Source organism: Paramormyrops kingsleyae, chromosome 16, assembly GCF_048594095.1.
Source record: "Paramormyrops kingsleyae isolate MSU_618 chromosome 16, PKINGS_0.4, whole genome shotgun sequence".
Classification (NCBI taxonomy): domain Eukaryota; kingdom Metazoa; phylum Chordata; class Actinopteri; order Osteoglossiformes; family Mormyridae; genus Paramormyrops; species Paramormyrops kingsleyae.
This window is the reverse complement of record NC_132812.1, coordinates 9,479,133-9,496,279: the sequence shown is the minus strand read 5'-3', so window position 1 is coordinate 9,496,279 and position 17,147 is coordinate 9,479,133. Positions and strand designations below refer to the sequence as shown.

General features: G+C 48.8%; 1 protein-coding gene and 1 non-coding gene across 4 annotated transcripts in view; one reads left to right on the top strand and one right to left on the bottom strand.

The window, feature by feature from the left end:
* Nucleotides 1-17,147, top strand: part of clasp1a (cytoplasmic linker associated protein 1a) — a 58,953-nt gene that overhangs the window by 916 nt on the left and 40,890 nt on the right. For all 3 annotated transcript variants that reach the window (XM_072700265.1, XM_072700264.1, XM_072700263.1), the window contains exons 2-8: nucleotides 353-894; nucleotides 11,716-11,794; nucleotides 11,899-12,002; nucleotides 12,911-13,002; nucleotides 13,144-13,219; nucleotides 14,049-14,146; nucleotides 15,198-15,268. In XM_072700265.1, the coding sequence (XP_072556366.1) occupies nucleotides 700-894; nucleotides 11,716-11,794; nucleotides 11,899-12,002; nucleotides 12,911-13,002; nucleotides 13,144-13,219; nucleotides 14,049-14,146; nucleotides 15,198-15,268 (715 nt within the window). In that variant the 5' untranslated portion in view covers nucleotides 353-699. The remainder of the gene's footprint in view (nucleotides 1-352; nucleotides 895-11,715; nucleotides 11,795-11,898; nucleotides 12,003-12,910; nucleotides 13,003-13,143; nucleotides 13,220-14,048; nucleotides 14,147-15,197; nucleotides 15,269-17,147) is intronic.
* LOC111851763 (U4atac minor spliceosomal RNA) lies at nucleotides 11,249-11,378 on the bottom strand. Its single transcript, XR_002840096.1, has one exon. It is a non-coding gene; the product is annotated as a U4atac minor spliceosomal RNA (small nuclear RNA).

Here is a 17,147-nt window from a genome sequence, read left to right as displayed (position 1 = left end):
CTTCATTACTGGGAACCTCGTGTCTGCCGTCGGTTCTGTAAGAACCCAGCATTCGGCGGGGGCGGGGGTTTGGAGAGCAAACCGGGGCTTTCCGGTCACAGTGTGCGGCCCCCCTGTCGCTGTTGATCTGGGAGGGGGCAGTTTTTCTCTCAGGAATATTCAGTGACATTATTGATGTGCATTTCTGGGACATCACCCTTTGAGGGTACACAGGTTATGGTTTCTTACTCGTGCTGTGTGCTGGCTGGCATGTACACGCAGTGCTTGTTAATTCAGCGTGTTTGTTTGTTTTTGCTCTGCTGAAGAGTGAAAGTTCCCCTTTTGATAAGCTACCTTTCTGCCCTGACCACAGGACTGCCTGGCCACTATGGACTCCTGAATTATGAAGCACAGCTCTCATCTGGCTCTTGTCTCCGGTTACCACTGCTACTAGCTGTTAGCCTCAGTGACACTCTTTTTAAAAAGAGAGAGAGAGAGAGAAGGAAGGAGGGGGCGACACTGACCCAGCAGCTGCTGCTTGGACACACATGGTACATAGCTGCCATACCCAGGCCTGCGTCTCCACAGCGCTGCCCTGCCGCTGACGCCCCAGCAAACCTAGGGCTCATCGCCGTTTGCCACCACATAAACATACATTGGATTTTTCCTTTTCCTTCTCTGCTGTGGGGAACTGTGGTCTGCTTGTGAGCGCCCCCGGTCATGGAGGCCGGCATGGAGTACTGCGTGGCCCAGGTGATGCAGAAGGACGTGGGCCGACGCCTGCAGGTAGGCCAGGAGATCATAGACTTTATCGCCGACAAGGAGAAGTCCCATGATCTGGAGCAGGACCAGGCTGTGCTGGACAGGATGGTGGATGGCATCGCCAGCTCCTGGGTTAACTCCAGCAACTTCAAGGTAGGGGGGCACCCCGGAAGAACATATTTAGGCTCATGCATTAGCTGTCCCAAGAGGCAATTTGTCCAAATGATTATTAAAAACCTTTATCAGAATACCGGCACTATCTGACCCTATCAGTCAAAGCTGATTGGTGTGCTGCCCGTGGGGGCTGTTTCCTATTGGCCCATTCACCCATTCTGAGGTGCATTGGTACCAATCCTTGCAAAAAAGTGTTGTGAACACACACAAACTGCAGGGAAGGAACCAGTATAATCTTTAGAACCTCTATGACACTCAGTCTGATTCTAAAAAACAGGAACATATCAGGTATTCAGGGAAAGTTTTGGTCATCCTGGAATGGAGCCAAGGCTTGGGATTTCTTCTGAATGTCAGAGAGAGCTGAATAGGATTTTAAACAGGTCTGTTTTGATTTGACCTGGATATAAGGCTGAGAACAGATTTCTCAGTCTTTGTGTTTGTTTAATGTATCTGGGCCCCATACCTACAATGAGCTGTTTTTTTTTTTTTTTTTTTGTTCTTTTTGTTCTGAGATTGAAGTTGTATATTAGAAAAGGGAATACAGATGTTTTAAATGCGCCTGTCTGCGATGTATGTATTTATGCATTTAAGAAAACGTGTAGAAAATGGACTGATCGGCATTAATGGTCGTTGGCACTTCAAATTTCTGAGGTAGTATTTGTGGAGCAAGGGGGGTGTTGGTGGTCTTCGAGGGAGTGAGTTAGATGGCATGGGCTGCCCCAGAAAGCTTTGTTGGTGTATCTGGACTGTGACAGCAGAAGGTTTTCGGAGCACCTCATGGACACTGTCCATATATATATGTGTGTGTGTGAGGGTGAGAGAGAGCGATCGCTGAGAGATTTACCCCCTGAATTTCTTAGATTCCTGTCCTCATTTGAAGGGTTTGATCTCTCTGCCAGGGTCTATATGCAAACAAGGCCACAGTCACTCGGTAATTTGAGTTTAGACTGTTTTCCGATTCTAATTGGCTGTTCATTTTCGTTTTTATTGCAGCGCAGTGAAACCTCTGCTATTGATTTGGGAAGGCTTAATTAACAATGCAGCCATCTTTGCAGCAAGCAGCTTAGAGGCTCATTAGGTTTGTGCATTTATGGGATGCAACTGTATGACGGGGCCGAACCCAGTAGACTGGCAGGGTCTGGCCGTCATCGTCGGCGTGGCGTGGGAGGCAGCCCCCTGCCATCCTGTGCCAGGCTCTTCATTCAGGCTGTGCTGACTTGCATGTAGAGGTCTCAGGTTCCCATCAGGCCCCTAGTGGGGTAATGCGGGGCTGTCTCACTCTCCACCTGCTGGAGAGGTAGAGCTGGATGACTTTAAATGGCATTACTGGAAAGTCCCTCTTATCTGACGTCTTGTTTGGCAGATTTAATTAAAATTTGGGGTGTGTCTGCACCAAAAGCAGGGCGAGCTGCAGAGCAGCAAGCAAACGCAGCCATGAGCCAGGGCAGACATGCGTGCCCCGACAGGTGGAGCCCAAGCTGACTGGTTTTGGCAGCTTGTCCTGTTCTGGACCTGGCTCCTCTAGATCATCCTGATAGAAAACCTGGAGAGGAGCTGGATGGAGAGGGGGCGCCATGGCAAATGCTAATGTTTAGTCTGGGAGACTGCATAGCAGCTGATCCTTCCTGACAGGTTGTTCCTAAGTAAAGTGTGACCCTGGCATGATTCTTGCTCTGGGGTTAGGGTCTGTGGTGTCAGGTCCCTTCGTATTGGAGAAGGATGCTCAGGTGTTATTGGTTAAGACCTTTTCAGGGTGGGGCCTGCTTTGGTGGCCTTGGCTGAATCTCACTGTTTGTTTCAGTGAAGCTGCCCATGAAGAGAGCACCAATTATGGCTTAATTGAACATCTCCCAGGTACAAAAGATGTATATCTGGACTGCATATTAACAGCTTCAACATTTTATTTCACAGGAGAGTGTTGAAAGAAAAATGCAGTCTGGCGTCTACTCAGTTGTCCTGCAAAGTGTGGAATGGGCATCTGTTGTTCCATACTGCTTGCCAGGTGATGCAGGACCGGAGCATTTCCCAAACTGCCCATTTTATTATTGGCAAATGCCATAAAGTTAAAGCAATGTTTAATTAATTTATTTATTTTTTAAATCTGAAACTCCCAACCCAGCGCTTGGTGTACATAACTTGTGGCTGTACCCCAGAATTTTGAGACGTTGCTCGTCATGGACCTTTTGACCTGGTTTCTTGTTTGAGGTGTAGAAGAAGTGATGATGAATGTGAATGGAGATGATGTGGAGGTGACCTCAAAATATAATGAAAGTCTGCATGCCTGTGGTAGGGAATGCTGTCATCAGAAATGAGCCTGAGATTCAGGAAACCCTGACCTTTCAAGGAGGACAGAGGGCCTGACCTCTTCCTGCATCCTCTCCTTGGCTCACGGGCCTGACCTGCCTCTCTGCATCCCTCTGCTCTCACTGGCTTATGGGTCTGACTCCTCTCTCTGCATTTCTCTGCTCTCATTGGCTCGTAGGGGTGACCAGTCTCCTTCTGCATCCCTCTCTTTGACTCGCGGGCGCCCCCCTCTCTGACTGTCCTTTAACCCCACATCACTTCCAGGGTGATAAAAGCAGATGTATGTGGACACTATGGTGTTTAATGGTAAACATTAAGTGCGCAGCTACTTTTTAAAAAAAATTTTTTTTTAGCTTGACTAACCACATTACTTGTGGCCTAATGAAATGTCACTGTGGTGGTGTTTTCCTGCAGCGATTGCATGCCGACGCCTTGTGATCCACGTTATCGGGCTGAGCCCTGTGCGGGCCCTGTGTGCCGTTCTGCCCCTGTCCTGCCTTTCCCCTGCTTTTGCAGCTGGGCTCGTCATGCCTGCTCCCGCTCGGATGCCACAGAGCTCCTGTGGACACTGGAGATAAACCGTCAGGAAGCCATACATGTGGAGTGGTGGTCAAGAGGCCTGCATGCGAGCTGACGGGCTTTAGCAGGAGCATGGCTGTGGCGGAATAGTGAAGGTTATGGCTCTCAGTACCAAAGCTCGGGTTCTCCTGAGGTTCTGATGGATGGACTGAAGTGTTTGGAACGAGTCCCGGGAGCATGAGCCTGAACATGATTAGTATAAGCAGGTGTACAGATGAACGACACTGAACACAGATGCCATACAATGAGTATTTAGTATTATCCACTGTGGAGCCCGTGTGTGTGTCTGTGTGTGTGTGTCTGTGTGTGTTCCAAAACTAAAAAAAAATCTCACTAAATTCAGAAGTTTCAATTGCATTTTCATCTTGTAAAAATTGAATACTCCATTTTCAGGAGTGGTGGTCAGACTGTGTGTGTGTGTCTCTCTCTATATCTCTCTGCCTGTCCTGTGTATGTGCATGCTCTCTGATGGGCAGCCTGTATGATACCCAGTGTTTCCAGCTCTGGCGTGATCATGCACTGGATAAGCAATATGGAAGGTGGATGTGTGGAATTTACTGCCACAAATTTAAATACCTTTGTCTGCCTTCCATATAGTATGTGCTGTTTAAAAATTACTTTCTCCAAAATGTCGTGATTTATTGTGCAAATAGTGCAGATTTAAGGCCTGCATCAGTTACATTTTCAATCCAGCTATTTGCATTGTATCTGTCAGGTTTTATTCTGTCTGGTATATCAACGGCATTGTGCTCTACCCCCCCCCCCCCCTCCCCAAAATGGAAACCCTCTGTGACAGTGGCGGCGGATCTGGGGCAGCCGTGTCACACGACTGATCGATGAGGCTGGGTAGCCGGCTGTGAGGCTGCTGCGGCGGTGGGTGGGATGGGAGTGGAGTGGAGTGTTGCATTGTGGGTCTGGCCCTGTATCAGTGGGCGCTTGCCCTGGCATGTTGGCCAACAGGAGATCCTCATCTTTCGGTCTGACGTGGATGAGATGGCGCCCCCTATGAGTTGTAATACCATGGTAGCTGTATGCACTCCTTTATGAGAGGAGGGCTTTCATCTGGGTGATGCGACCGTTGATGAGCCATCTGATCTGGAGATCTTTAATTCCTGTCATCTTCAGCAGTTTCTCAAAGGGCTTCCTTGCCCCTAGGAACATTGCTGATGAGTGTGAGTTTGGGGTTCTAGTTCATTGTCTTCGGACGCAGTCCTCCTTGTTCAGTGGACGGCAGGGTTGGGGCCATTCCGGAATGCATTGATCAATTCCAGTCCAAATCAGGAAATGGAACTGGAGTTGGAACTTAAATCTCCCTGAAATTCAATGTCAACTCCAATTCTGTTCCCCATAGCTTTTTTCCCAATCCCAGCTCCAGTTCCATTTCCTGATTTGGACTGGAATTGATCAATGCATTCCGGAATGGCCCCAACCCTGGTGGACGGGCTCACCTTTTTGGGGATTAGGAGTCATTCTTCTTGTCTAGCTAAGCGGATGTCACTCACCTTTCCTTCATACCTTCTGTAGGCTTGCTTTCTGAAGAGGAACCTGCTGTCTGTTTTAAAATGGCTGCCCCTGGTCATCCTGTTGTGATGGTGAAAATGCCCATAAGTTGTACATTTTCTGTCGCGCGGCAGCCGCCTGCCGTTGTCGCCACGCCGATGGGGGAGGCAGGTCTTCAGACAGCTGCCAGGCGCCTGGCCACCGCTGGCTGTAATCCTGTCTCCTTATAAGGAGGCTTTTGTCACCCGCCGCCCCAGCCGAGGATACTACAGCACGCTGCACTGAAGCAATGCTTTGGAAGTGCTGCTGTGTCTTTGGCTTCCCGTGCCAACAGTGTTGCCTCTCGCTCACTAATTATAAACTGACATTTTTCTTGTTTGGGTGTGATAGTGGCAGCCCTCTCGCCTGTCCGCCTGCATCAGGTGATTTGTGGGGACTGCTGGCAGACACGATCCCTCTCCTCCACTTCACTGTGATGCACGGCTGCTAAGCCCATTCTGTCCCGAATTCTCTCTCCTCTCTCTCTGGGAGGTGTTCTGTATTGTGCTGGTAAAGTCATTCAGCCAACAAAGCAGTGTGCAGCTCCCTGCTCCACACGTTATCAGCATTATTTTGATATCTTTCAGCACACAGGCCTGAACTTGCTCCGTTTATGGATGTAAGCATTCTCTTTAATCTGCCGAGCAGGGAGCTCGATGGCTCGTACGCCAAGGTGAGGATCCTTCTGGAAGTGCGCCCTTTGAGCTCTCGCCTTTACCCCCAAGCCGCTCTGCTTTTCCCTGTGCTCTGTATATGATAAAAATAAAGCTTTAAACACTGTCCCTGTCTTGTGTTTACGGCTTGGCAGCTTTTTTCCCTTGGGGTCTTTAGGCAAGGTGCGGTGAGGCTGCAAGATGTGCTGTAATTCCCATGCGACGGGCACAGTGAGCCTTTTCACTGTCACTGCTCAGGGCCAGATCAGTGCATCTTCAACAAACTTTCACATCCCATCCAAAAAAGGCTTTGAAACCTTTCTTTGTGCAGCAGTAATATCAGATGGGGGTACAAAGTCAGATTTTAGGATGCTGTCACGAGATGGTAAACTTTTCAAATTTCTCTTTAGAAAACGTACTTTCACTTAATAAAGCTGATAAATAGTAATAATAAATTTGTTAGCTGCCTGATAAATAGGAATATATCTAGGTTTGTATTAAAGTGATTTATTTCAGTCGTCATTTTAGTAAGATAAACACTGACATGATGATTAATCACCCTGCTCAGCCAATCAGAAGCCCTGTTGCCCAGTGTGTAGTATCCCAACATCCTGTTGGTTGTCCTAGACCGTCTGTCGGTACACGTTTGCCATGTCTGGTGAAGGGCCTTGCTGTGCCAGGCCCCGACACGTCTCTGCAAACCAGCGTGTGCTATTCAACAAAGGTGGTGTGTTATGCACGTGTGCTGCTCTGCCTCGAGCCCCAGATTAGCAAGTGGGGTGAATGGCTGTGAGGCTCATATTGGTTCTGTCTTGGAATTAGGTTACTGGTTAGTGAAGAACAGGAAAAGGGTAGTGGCCTGTGTGAATAATGAAAGGAGAGCAGCTGTCAATCAGTAGGCAGGTGGGGGGGGGGGGCTTTGTCTATATGTAGGGCATTTAGGGGAGGGCATAGCAGGAACTACCAGTCGACAGGCTAGTGGGAAGAATCTGTGTGTTTGTGGGTGTAACCTGCAGGGGTGGGCATACAGAAACTGCCAATCAGCAGGGAAGTGGGAGGGATCTGTGTGTGTAGGGGCTGCAGGGGTAGGCATATAGAAACTGCCAATCAGCAGGGAAGTGGGAGGGATCTGTGTGTGTGGGGCCTGCAGGGGTGGGCATACAGAGATCTGCCAATCAGCAGGGAAGTGGGAGGGATCTGTGTGTGTGGGGCCTGCAGGGGTGGGCATACAGAAACTGCCAATCAGCAGGGAAGTGGGAGGGATCTGTGTGTGTGGGGCCTGCAGGGGTGGGCATACATAAACTGCCAATCAGCAGGGAAGTGGGAAGGATCTGTGTGTTTGTGGGTGTAACCTGCAGGGGTAGGCATACAGAAACTGCCAATCAGCAGGGAAGTGGGAGGGATCTGTGTGTGTGGGGCCTGCAGGGGTGGGCATACAGAAACTGCCAATCAGCAGGGAAGTGGGAGGGATCTGTGTGTGTGGGGGCTGCAGGGGTAGGCATATAGAAACTGCCAATCAGCAGGGAAGTGGGAGGGATCTGTGTGTGTGGGGCCTGCAGGGGTGGGCATACAGAGATCTGCCAATCAGCAGGGAAGTGGGAGGGATCTGTGTGTGTGGGGCCTGCAGGGGTGGGCATACAGATACTGCCAATCAGTAGGGAAGTGGGAGGGATCTGTGTGTGTGGGGCCTGCAGGGGTGGGCATACAAAAACTGCCAATCAGCAGGGAAGTGGGAGGGATCTGTGTGTGTGGGGCCTGCAGGGGTGGGCATACATAAACTGCCAATCAGCAGGGAAGTGGGAAGGATCTGTGTGTTTGTGGGTGTAACCTGCAGGGGTAGGCATACAGAAACTGCCAATCAGCAGGGAAGTGGGAGGGATCTGTGTGTGTGGGGCCTGCAGGGGTGGGCATACAGAAACTGCCAATCAGCAGGGAAGTGGGAGGGATCTGTGTGTGTGGGGCCTGCAGGGGTGGGCATACAGAAACTGCCAATCAGCAGGGAAGTGGGAGGGATCTGTCTGCATATTCTTGGTGCGCCTGACCTGTATTTCTAACCCTTCAATAAGTAAAAAAGTAATCTGCAAATGCTATAGGAGCTTTCAGTGTGTCACTGAAGCATTTCCTTAGCCCCCATGCTGTGTCACATGGCGCCGATATGCTGATTGCTCCAGGTGGCTGTGTTTCCTGAGGCCCCCTGCTGGTGATAGCTGATAAGTGAAGAGTGCCCTGGGGGAGTGGGGTGGGCGGGGGGGGTTGTGCTTTGTTAAGCTCTGCCCGGATGGTTTGGGATGGGTGCGGTAGCTGAACTGCTAAGCATCAATACAGAAGCCGGCAGAAACTATGGCACCCCCAGCTGGCATAGTGGGAACCCTGGCCAGGCAGGGAATGCTCATAAAAGGTGTGGTATTTTTGGGTGGAGGAGCTATTTCAGGGAATATGGACAGGTGTGAGGGCCTCCCTTACCCCGACAGCCTGCGGGTGGCGGACGCTTGGGGAACCACGTGCTGTGCCAGCCCTCGGCCTGTTCATGTTCCCCCGGCGTGGCGCGGGCACAGCCTAGCCCCTCCTCTGTCAGTGGCACCCTGCACGATGCTCACCCTCCCCTGACATTCACATTCTGACGGAGGTTAGTGGCTCCTCTCCTCCCTCCTCCAGCTGGAAGCACACAGTCTGTGCGGCTCACAACTCATGGCGGCTGGAGGATTTGACGTGGGCGTCACGGTAGATGGGCCTTAGTGCACACCCGCGGTCCACTGTGCAGCTGCTGTGATTCACTGTGTAGCCCAGGAGGTTACAGATTTGGGGATGTGCCCGGAAGGTCATGGGTGGGTGGCCCTGCCCCCTCACAGACACGTTATCATCAGTGCGTCCCAGACACTCTTCCCCAAAGGGAGAGTCCGCAGCACCTGCAAACATGAGTGATTTCGTGCCTAATGCGTCCGAGTGTCTCTCGAACCCCTACAGAGGCTGACCCTAGGGCAACGTGATGCACTGTCAGACGACACAATAATCCCATGACACTCACTGTCCCGCCCACACCGCAGCCCTTGAGGCTGGAGCCAAGCTGAGTCAGATGACGTGCGTTGACGAGCGCTGTGCCCCGTGGCCTTGGTTCTGGGCCGCAGCCCGCTGTGGGAATGCGGGCTGGGAGCGGCCCACTCGCGACAGCTGATGCCGTGAGGTGCTGAGTGGCCATATGGGTCTGCTCACATCCGTCCATCAGCCACTTATCATTAGACGTGTGATTCAAACCGCTAACCCAGGAGGCAGTGGTGCTAACCATTGTACTACTGTGTGACCAACTTCAGTAAATATTCAGTTTAGCTTGTGAGTGACATCGCCACCTGCTGGCAGAGTGCAGTTTTCCCTCTTGGCTCCATCTAACAGCCCCTTCTAAGCTTGTGGAGCAGAGATGGGGCGCTTGATTATTTGTCTGTCTTTCGTTTCGCTGCTCAGAGAGGGAATCTGTTTGTATTGAGTGTTCCCAGGCCTGCCGCATGTTGCAGGGCCAGGCTTGCTCTGTGTTTGCTGAGTCACCGCACTGCCAGCCCCTGCTCCTCCTTCCCTGTAGATACACTCACTCTCTGAGTTGCTGCTGCCATTCAGGGTCAGTATGAAGAAAAGATCTCCAGCCGGTGCCGAGTGACAGAGGGAAGCTTACAGGCTGGAGCAGGGCTTCTTGGGTAATTAGCGGGCCTGGTGAGTGTGACCCATGGCTTATTCGCGGCAAACTCTCTGCAGCAGTCTCACTGATTCATGGAGAGCAATGCATTGTGGGAAGACCTTTCGGTTGTTAGCAGAGAGGTGAGGCCTGTGGCCCGGGTTCATGAATCTCACAAATTCATCCTTTGTGAGATTGAACTTCTGCAGTTGTTGCTGTGACCTGATGGGGGCAGATGGGGGCCCGCTGTGATGCCAGCAGTGTGCACTCTTACTGTCTTACAGCTAACTCAACGGGCCCAGTGGCTTTCCGGGTCACTGCTCCGTTCTGACCTCACTTGGCCCAATGAGGTTGTTTCTCAAGGCCAGGCGGTGGGTCAGCCTAGATATGTTGCCCTCGAAGGGGGGTGGCTTCCTCACCCCAGGATTGAGGTAAAGGTTATTTTACCAGTGACATCAGTTGGGTCACGTCTCGGCGTCAGCGTTTGGTGATCAGCTCCCCAATATACACACGTGGAGAAGGTGGGAAAGGTGCTCGATTTCAAATCTTTTGGTATTATCGCCGCCACCTTCCATCTGGTGCTGGTTTGTAATGCTGAAGCCTCTTTGTGTCTGACGCTGTATTCATGGCTAAAACGCAGCGGTCCTGTTTGTGCTGCTTGATTATCCCCTTCAGCCTCAGTTTTCACACTGCCTGTCTCGGCTGGGAATTTCAAGAGCTGCTCTTTGCAATCACCTCTGTCCCCCTGTTTTCAGTGCTTCAGTCCCCGTGCTGATGTGGAAAGATGCGATTAAGAAAAGCTAAATAAAGCCTCCAGGATGGGTGTGAGAGGGGGGGCATATGGCCAACGATGCCTTGTGAGGGTGGCCGCTTCACATGACTAGTCTGTGTGTTTTGCATTCGATAGTAACTATTGGGTAGGTTTTTTGCTGGGGGGTGGGGCAGCAAGCTGCCCATCTGTTGGGCAGGCTAGGAGGGGGAAGCTTGTGGGGAGAGGAGGACAAGATGGCGCATGGCTGAGGAGACAGGCACGGCGATCTGCCAGACAGAAGCTGTGGGGGGTGTGGTGGCAGGCGTGGAGCTGACAGCCACCGCGAGTGTGTGTGAGGAAGGTCTCTGCATATGTGGCTCTTTGTACGATTGTGTGTGTGTGAGAGAGAGGTATAAAAAGCGCTTGTAACGGATGACTGTGTCTGGGCTGGCCAGCATGTGTGTTTTCAGAGTCAAATGTGTTTGTGATGTGACAGCAGGCATGCATGTATACAGTGAAGGACTTCAGTGATCCTTATGGTGAGATCTCTGTGTATGGCTATGTAAGGTAACAAAAACATCCTCGAAATGCAGATTTCCAAATACTGCCCATCAAATCAGAGTTTGTTCATGGAGTCTTATGGTCAAACAGCATAATTAATGTACAGGAGCATTTTTAATGTAGCTAACACACTGTATTTGCAAAGAAATGTTCATAGAGTAATACACTAAACCCTTGTTTTTGTGAGATTATCAGTTCTTTTTTCTGCCTATAGATGGCAGTGTTGCCTAGTTCCTTAAATTTTTCTGTATTCTCTTTTTTTTTGTTTAATAACCCACGCTGAAGGGTTCCAAAAATTGCACCCATGCCTGAGCAAGACGCTCAGGTGGTGCGGTATGTGTTGCTGTGGTGTTAGCAGGGATGCCCTCGCTAAACGCTCATTGGACAGCCCGTATCACCCCAAGACAAGGAAAGTTATCCGGGTCTGGGCAGAAGAGCTATGCATAAAAAGCACTTCACATCCGCTTCAGGGTTGGTGCCCAAAAAAGACGTTAGTTTTGTTTTACGGTTTCTTCTCATCTCGGGATCATATTTTCATTTAAAAAACAGCTGCTGGAAGTTAATGCTGCCCTTGTAAATTATGATTAAAAGGGTGAGATGCCATATTACCCATAATCCTTTGCAACATCTTTATGTGATGTTGGATTGATATAACTGGAATGATTTTAAAAAAAAATCTTTTAAATAAAATATTGAAATACAATGATTATGGTCACATTTTGACATTTTTCTTTGTTTTTTTGTTTGTTAAGGTGGCTTTGCTAGGAATGGACATTCTGTCTGCTTTAGTGACCCGGTTACAAGACCGCTTCAGAGCCCAGATCGGCACAGGTAAATGGTCTCTGTCCTAGCTTCATGGCATGGTTTAATCTGTGACACCTCTTTAAGGATAAGCTTGTGGACTATTCTCCCCCCACATCTCTTTGTTCTCCCAGTACTGCCGAGTTTGATAGACCGATTGGGAGATGCAAAAGACCAGGTGAGAGACCAGGATCAGGCTCTTCTGCTGAAGATTATGGAACAGGCTGCCAACCCTCAGGTACCATCACACACAGACGCACACACACTTAGACACGCACACAAACACACGCATATACCACATATAACCAAACACACACATGGCAAATACACGCACACTCACATGCATACACACACACACACATGTCACACACACGTACCCTCACATGCCATTTACACACACACGCCCGCATATACCACATATACACCAAACACACACATGCCAGATACATGCACACTCACATGCCATACATACACACCACATACATACACACACACACACACCCAGACATACACACACTCTCACATACTATACACACACATATTTACTCATATAAACACACACACACTCACCATGCATTCACACACTCATATACACACATATACGTGCACACATGATATATACGCACGCACACACACCACATATGTACACACACGCACACACGTAGCTATCTAAATGGGGACCTTCCATTCATTTTTATGAGAAAAACCCTAATCCTAATCACAACACCCTTAACCCCTACTCATCCCTAACCTTAGCCATAAGTAACTAAACAAAATACAAGACTAAAATACGGCATTTTTACTTTTTTGATTACATAGATTTTTATAAAATTGAGGTTATCCAAATGGTACCTTGAAAATTGTCAGCGAAAGTAAGGCAGTTTCAGATTTTACCACACTTTGGGGACATTTTGGCCCCCAGATCTGATCTGTGTAAACCCACACACACACACACACTCACCCTCAGTCTCCATGGCCGTAGCCTAACCACAGTGCATTAAAGTAATCATGTAGTGTCTGTCATGGCAGAATGGCCGAGTGCGTTTGCCTTCTTTAAGGGATTCGGTGTGTGTAACAGCAGAGTGTGTGTAACAGCAGAGTGTGTGTAAGCCCGTGAGCAGCTCTGCCTGTTGGGTTTCCCTGCAGTACGTGTGGGACAGGATGCTGGGTGGTTTCAAGCACAAGAACAACCGGAGCAGGGAGGGGGTCTGCCTCTGTCTGGTCGCCACCCTCAGTGTGTGAGTGCCGTCGTCGCGAGGTCACACAGTGCTGCAGTGGCCGCCCCCTCTGAAGGAGGCTGTCTCTGATCTGCACCACCTGCTCTCTTTCTGTTGAATAAATGGAGACCCAGTGCACTAATTTCGTCTTTTGACTTTCAGATATGGAGCTCAAGGTTTAACCCTCAGCAAGATTGTACCACATATATGTAACCTGTTAGGAGATCCCACAAGCCAGGTACTCTCTGCTGCCCACGCATATTCATCAGTGTGACTCATCTGTGACCCATATAAAAGGCGTTGAAGCCTTACAGGAGTTATCTTACACGAGTTTCTTGAGCCCCCTAGTGGCTAGTAATGGTACACCATGTCCATGCTGAGATCGTGGGACTGAATCATTTTCTAGCAGTTTGTTCATCAAAACACAAATTGTGTATTTGGGTGGGCAAAGACAATTTATGTTTATTTACAACATTTATTTTTGTTTGACTGAATAATTTGATTAAGTAATTTAATATATTTATATTTTATTTATCCAGAATAATATATTCATTATAATAGGACTGCTTCTAAATATTTTGTTTATGCTGTTGGAAACTGAATGAAGATTAGGGGGCAGTATGTATGTAAGGCTCTGCATGACACTCACTGGCATGCAACTTTAAACTGCAGTAAATGTCCTCCTGTCCTTCATTCATTCATGCTGCTGTACTGTCTCTTCCTGACATGCGCTTAAGGCACCCTGCTGGTCACAGTGTCTTTTAGCCTGTCCTGTCCTGTGATTGGGCAGATCCGTCACATACCCCACCCCCCAAGTCACAGGACTTGGAGCGCTGCTTGTTTTTAGGCACATTCTCCTCATAGACACACCCACAGAGAGCTTTCCTGCTGTTTCCAGGCCTCTGTCATCACAGGAACAGAACTTCCTGTCCATGATAGGAAGCCCCCCCCCCCATCAGCTCACAGCTGTAGAATCTCACATGACCCTCACAGATGAGACTCTCACAGTGCATTTCTATGGTGCCAGTCAGTTCGATCCCATCTCAGAGCTGACTTTTCCTTTGCAGGTCCGAGACGGGGCCATGAACTGTCTTGTGGAGATCTACAGGCACGTCGGTGAGAGAGTACGGATAGACCTCAGTAAAAAGGGCCTGCCCCAGTCACGGTATGCATAACCCCGCCCCCTACGCTATGACGGAACCTCACGAAAGCTGCCACTTTCCAGTGTAGCAAAGACAGCCGTTAACTTTTCTTCTGAAGGTGTAGCTGATGCCTTAATGGTTGAAATGTTCTCAAGGATAAAAGCTGACTTTTTAAATAGCCTTCATTCACTGGACTTCAGTAACATATCATTGGTGCTTTTCAGGTCTTGTTTTTAAAGTTATGTTATGAAAATGTCTAGGAGGCCTGAGTATGTGATTAATCTGCCTCACACCCGTAATCCGCCTTATTCATATGGTGACGTTATATAGCAATTTAATGTCATAGGAGTCCCATTATAATGGATTATGTTATTGTGCTCTAGAGCAGTCAGGCTGCAGGTTAACAGAACGTTACGAGAAGTGATCTCTTTACTTGCGTGAGTTTAGTTTCTAGAGCTGTAAGTGGCACTTAAGGGCTGCTTGGTGGGACAGTATTATAATGCACCAACTGTAACCGTCCTGTCACCCGAGAACGATAAAATTTTACTGTAGCGCACGCTGTCAGTTTTATGTCAACTTTTGTAACCTTCATGCAAAGCCTGATCCATGGAGACACGCTGCAGCTGTGAATTGTGCATCAAAGACTTTGTTGCTTCTTACTGTCAAGTTTACTTTTTATTTATTCGAAGCAAATACTAAAATGCTCTAGTGGAGATGTAGTAGTAAAGACTCTAATAGCAGTTTGATAATCCAGCAATAAAGTATTAATGCAAATTCTTATTAGTAAAAGGCATTATTGTAAAGGTTTATGGCAGTGCAGGTGGACACAGTTTCTCTGTGCTGTAAGCAGAGGTGGAGATTTCAGGTCCAGAGAGTACAAATCCACACCAAGATTTTGTTTCAACCAATCAGTTGAGTATAAAGAGTCATAGTCACAGGATACTCAACTGGTTGGTTGAAACAAAATCTTAGTCTGGATTTGTACTCTCTGGACCTGAAATTTCCACCTCTGGCTGTGAGTGGGGCAGTCCTGTCGCCTGCCTTGGCTCTGACCTGCTTGATTTGTCTCTCTAGGTTGAATGTAATCTTCAGTAAATTTGATGAAGTCCAAAGATCTGGGAACATGATCCTGTCATCTGCCTCAGGTGAGTTACTCGACATGCGCGTCTGGGACTGTCTCGTCCGATGTGTGCACGTGAGTGACTTTGGGTAGGCTGGAAGCTTGGAGGGAATCCGCCATCGTGGCTCATGTCTCTGGGAATAAAGGGAGCAGGATAAAAAGATCAATCTGGCATGAACCATAATGCCTGCGGCCCATTCAGGACATCAGGTGTTGTGAGAAGCAGGGGGCTTTCTGGCAAAGCCAGAGCTGTTTGTGCTTGTTTATGAGTGCAGGTCTGGCTGTCTGCCAGAGGGGGGAGCATTAACACAACGCCTTACCGGTTCATTTCCAAAGAACTCTTCTTTTGCATGATGAGGGAAGGGGATAGTGGGCGGATGAGGGCCGGTTTGGGACCCATTCCACACAGGAAGTGGGCAGCCTAGGGCCAGGGGTGCCTCTGACCCCCCACCTCGTGTGTGCAGATGTGGCCCCCGGAGAGAGAACTGCCACAAGGTCGATTAAGGGGGAGTGACTACTTTGAGCAGGGATCTCTCAGACAAGACTGATGAGGCGTCTGCAGTGGCTGGCTTACATTCAAGGGCGTGGGTGATGATGGTGATGATGATGATGATGATTATGATGATGATGATTGTTATTAGCATCTATATAGGCATAGGTAGTTCTGAAATTCACTTGCTTGCTAAGTACTTGTTCTTTCATTTGAAGAAGAATTTAATTATCTCCAAAAGGATCAGGGTGTTGTGTTACATCGAAGGCTTAGGGTGTTATGTTACATTAAAGGGTTGGGGTGTTGTGTTACATGGCAAAGTGGGGGAGTTTCCCTGGCTCTTCATCATGTTGCGTTCAGCCCAGCATTTACTGATCCTGTTGCATTCTTTCCACATATACGGTATGATCTCTTACACAGGAGTGTCATTCCTGCAACCGAACGTATATTAGTTGTCTGTTGTGTTGTCCTCATTTCCACAGAATGCCTCTGTTAACCTCATTCACTCGACCCGTGTACCCATCCTGGGGGTGTCTGTACAAGGTCACGTTCTTGCTCAGCTGAAAGCATCCCTGGTCTCGATGTTGCTGGGGCCCAGCGCAGTGTATTGTAGGTCATGGGGGGGGGGGGGGGGGGGGGTTGAGGTAGTTCTACTTTCAGAGGAAGCGGCATGTTCTGGATGGATTCCGACCCAGGAAGGATGCAGATACTAATCTGTCCGTTTGGCGAGGCCCGCTTGACAATCGCGAGGTAACATTTATACTATGGTAATAATAGGAGACTCGGGTGGGATCAGCGTGAAATCTGCATGTGCTGCATGTGTTCAGTTACAGCAGCATGTGGGTGTGGCTTTATGTGTGTCACATGTCTGCAGGTATGATGACCTCATCTGTCAGGGCCGAGTAGCAGATTCGTCTGAGGACAGTGATAGCGGGACAGGGGGAGACCCGTGCTGGAAACCTGGCGCGTCTGCCTCTCACTCTCTCACACACACACACACACACACACACAGTTCATATATTCCTATCATTGTGGGGACTCTATTAATTTCTAGGAAATAACCTTAACCTTAAGTATGATAACCCTAACCCTTATCCAGCCCTAACCTTAACCATAAGTAACCAAACAAAATACAAGACTTTTGGCATTTTATAGTTTTTTGATTGCATTAACAATTTTTTTTTTTTAATTGAGGTTTATATTGTGAGGAATTTGAAAAATGTCCCCACAAGCTAAAACGGGACAGCATTTTGTCCCCACGATGTGGTAAATACAAACCTGCAGACAAACAGAAATGCACAGACACAAAGACACAGACTCACACACACACACACACACACACACTCTCGCCTGCAGGCTCAGGGTGTGCTCACAGCAGAATGTCTCTATTCACACATCTAAAGCTGCACCGAAC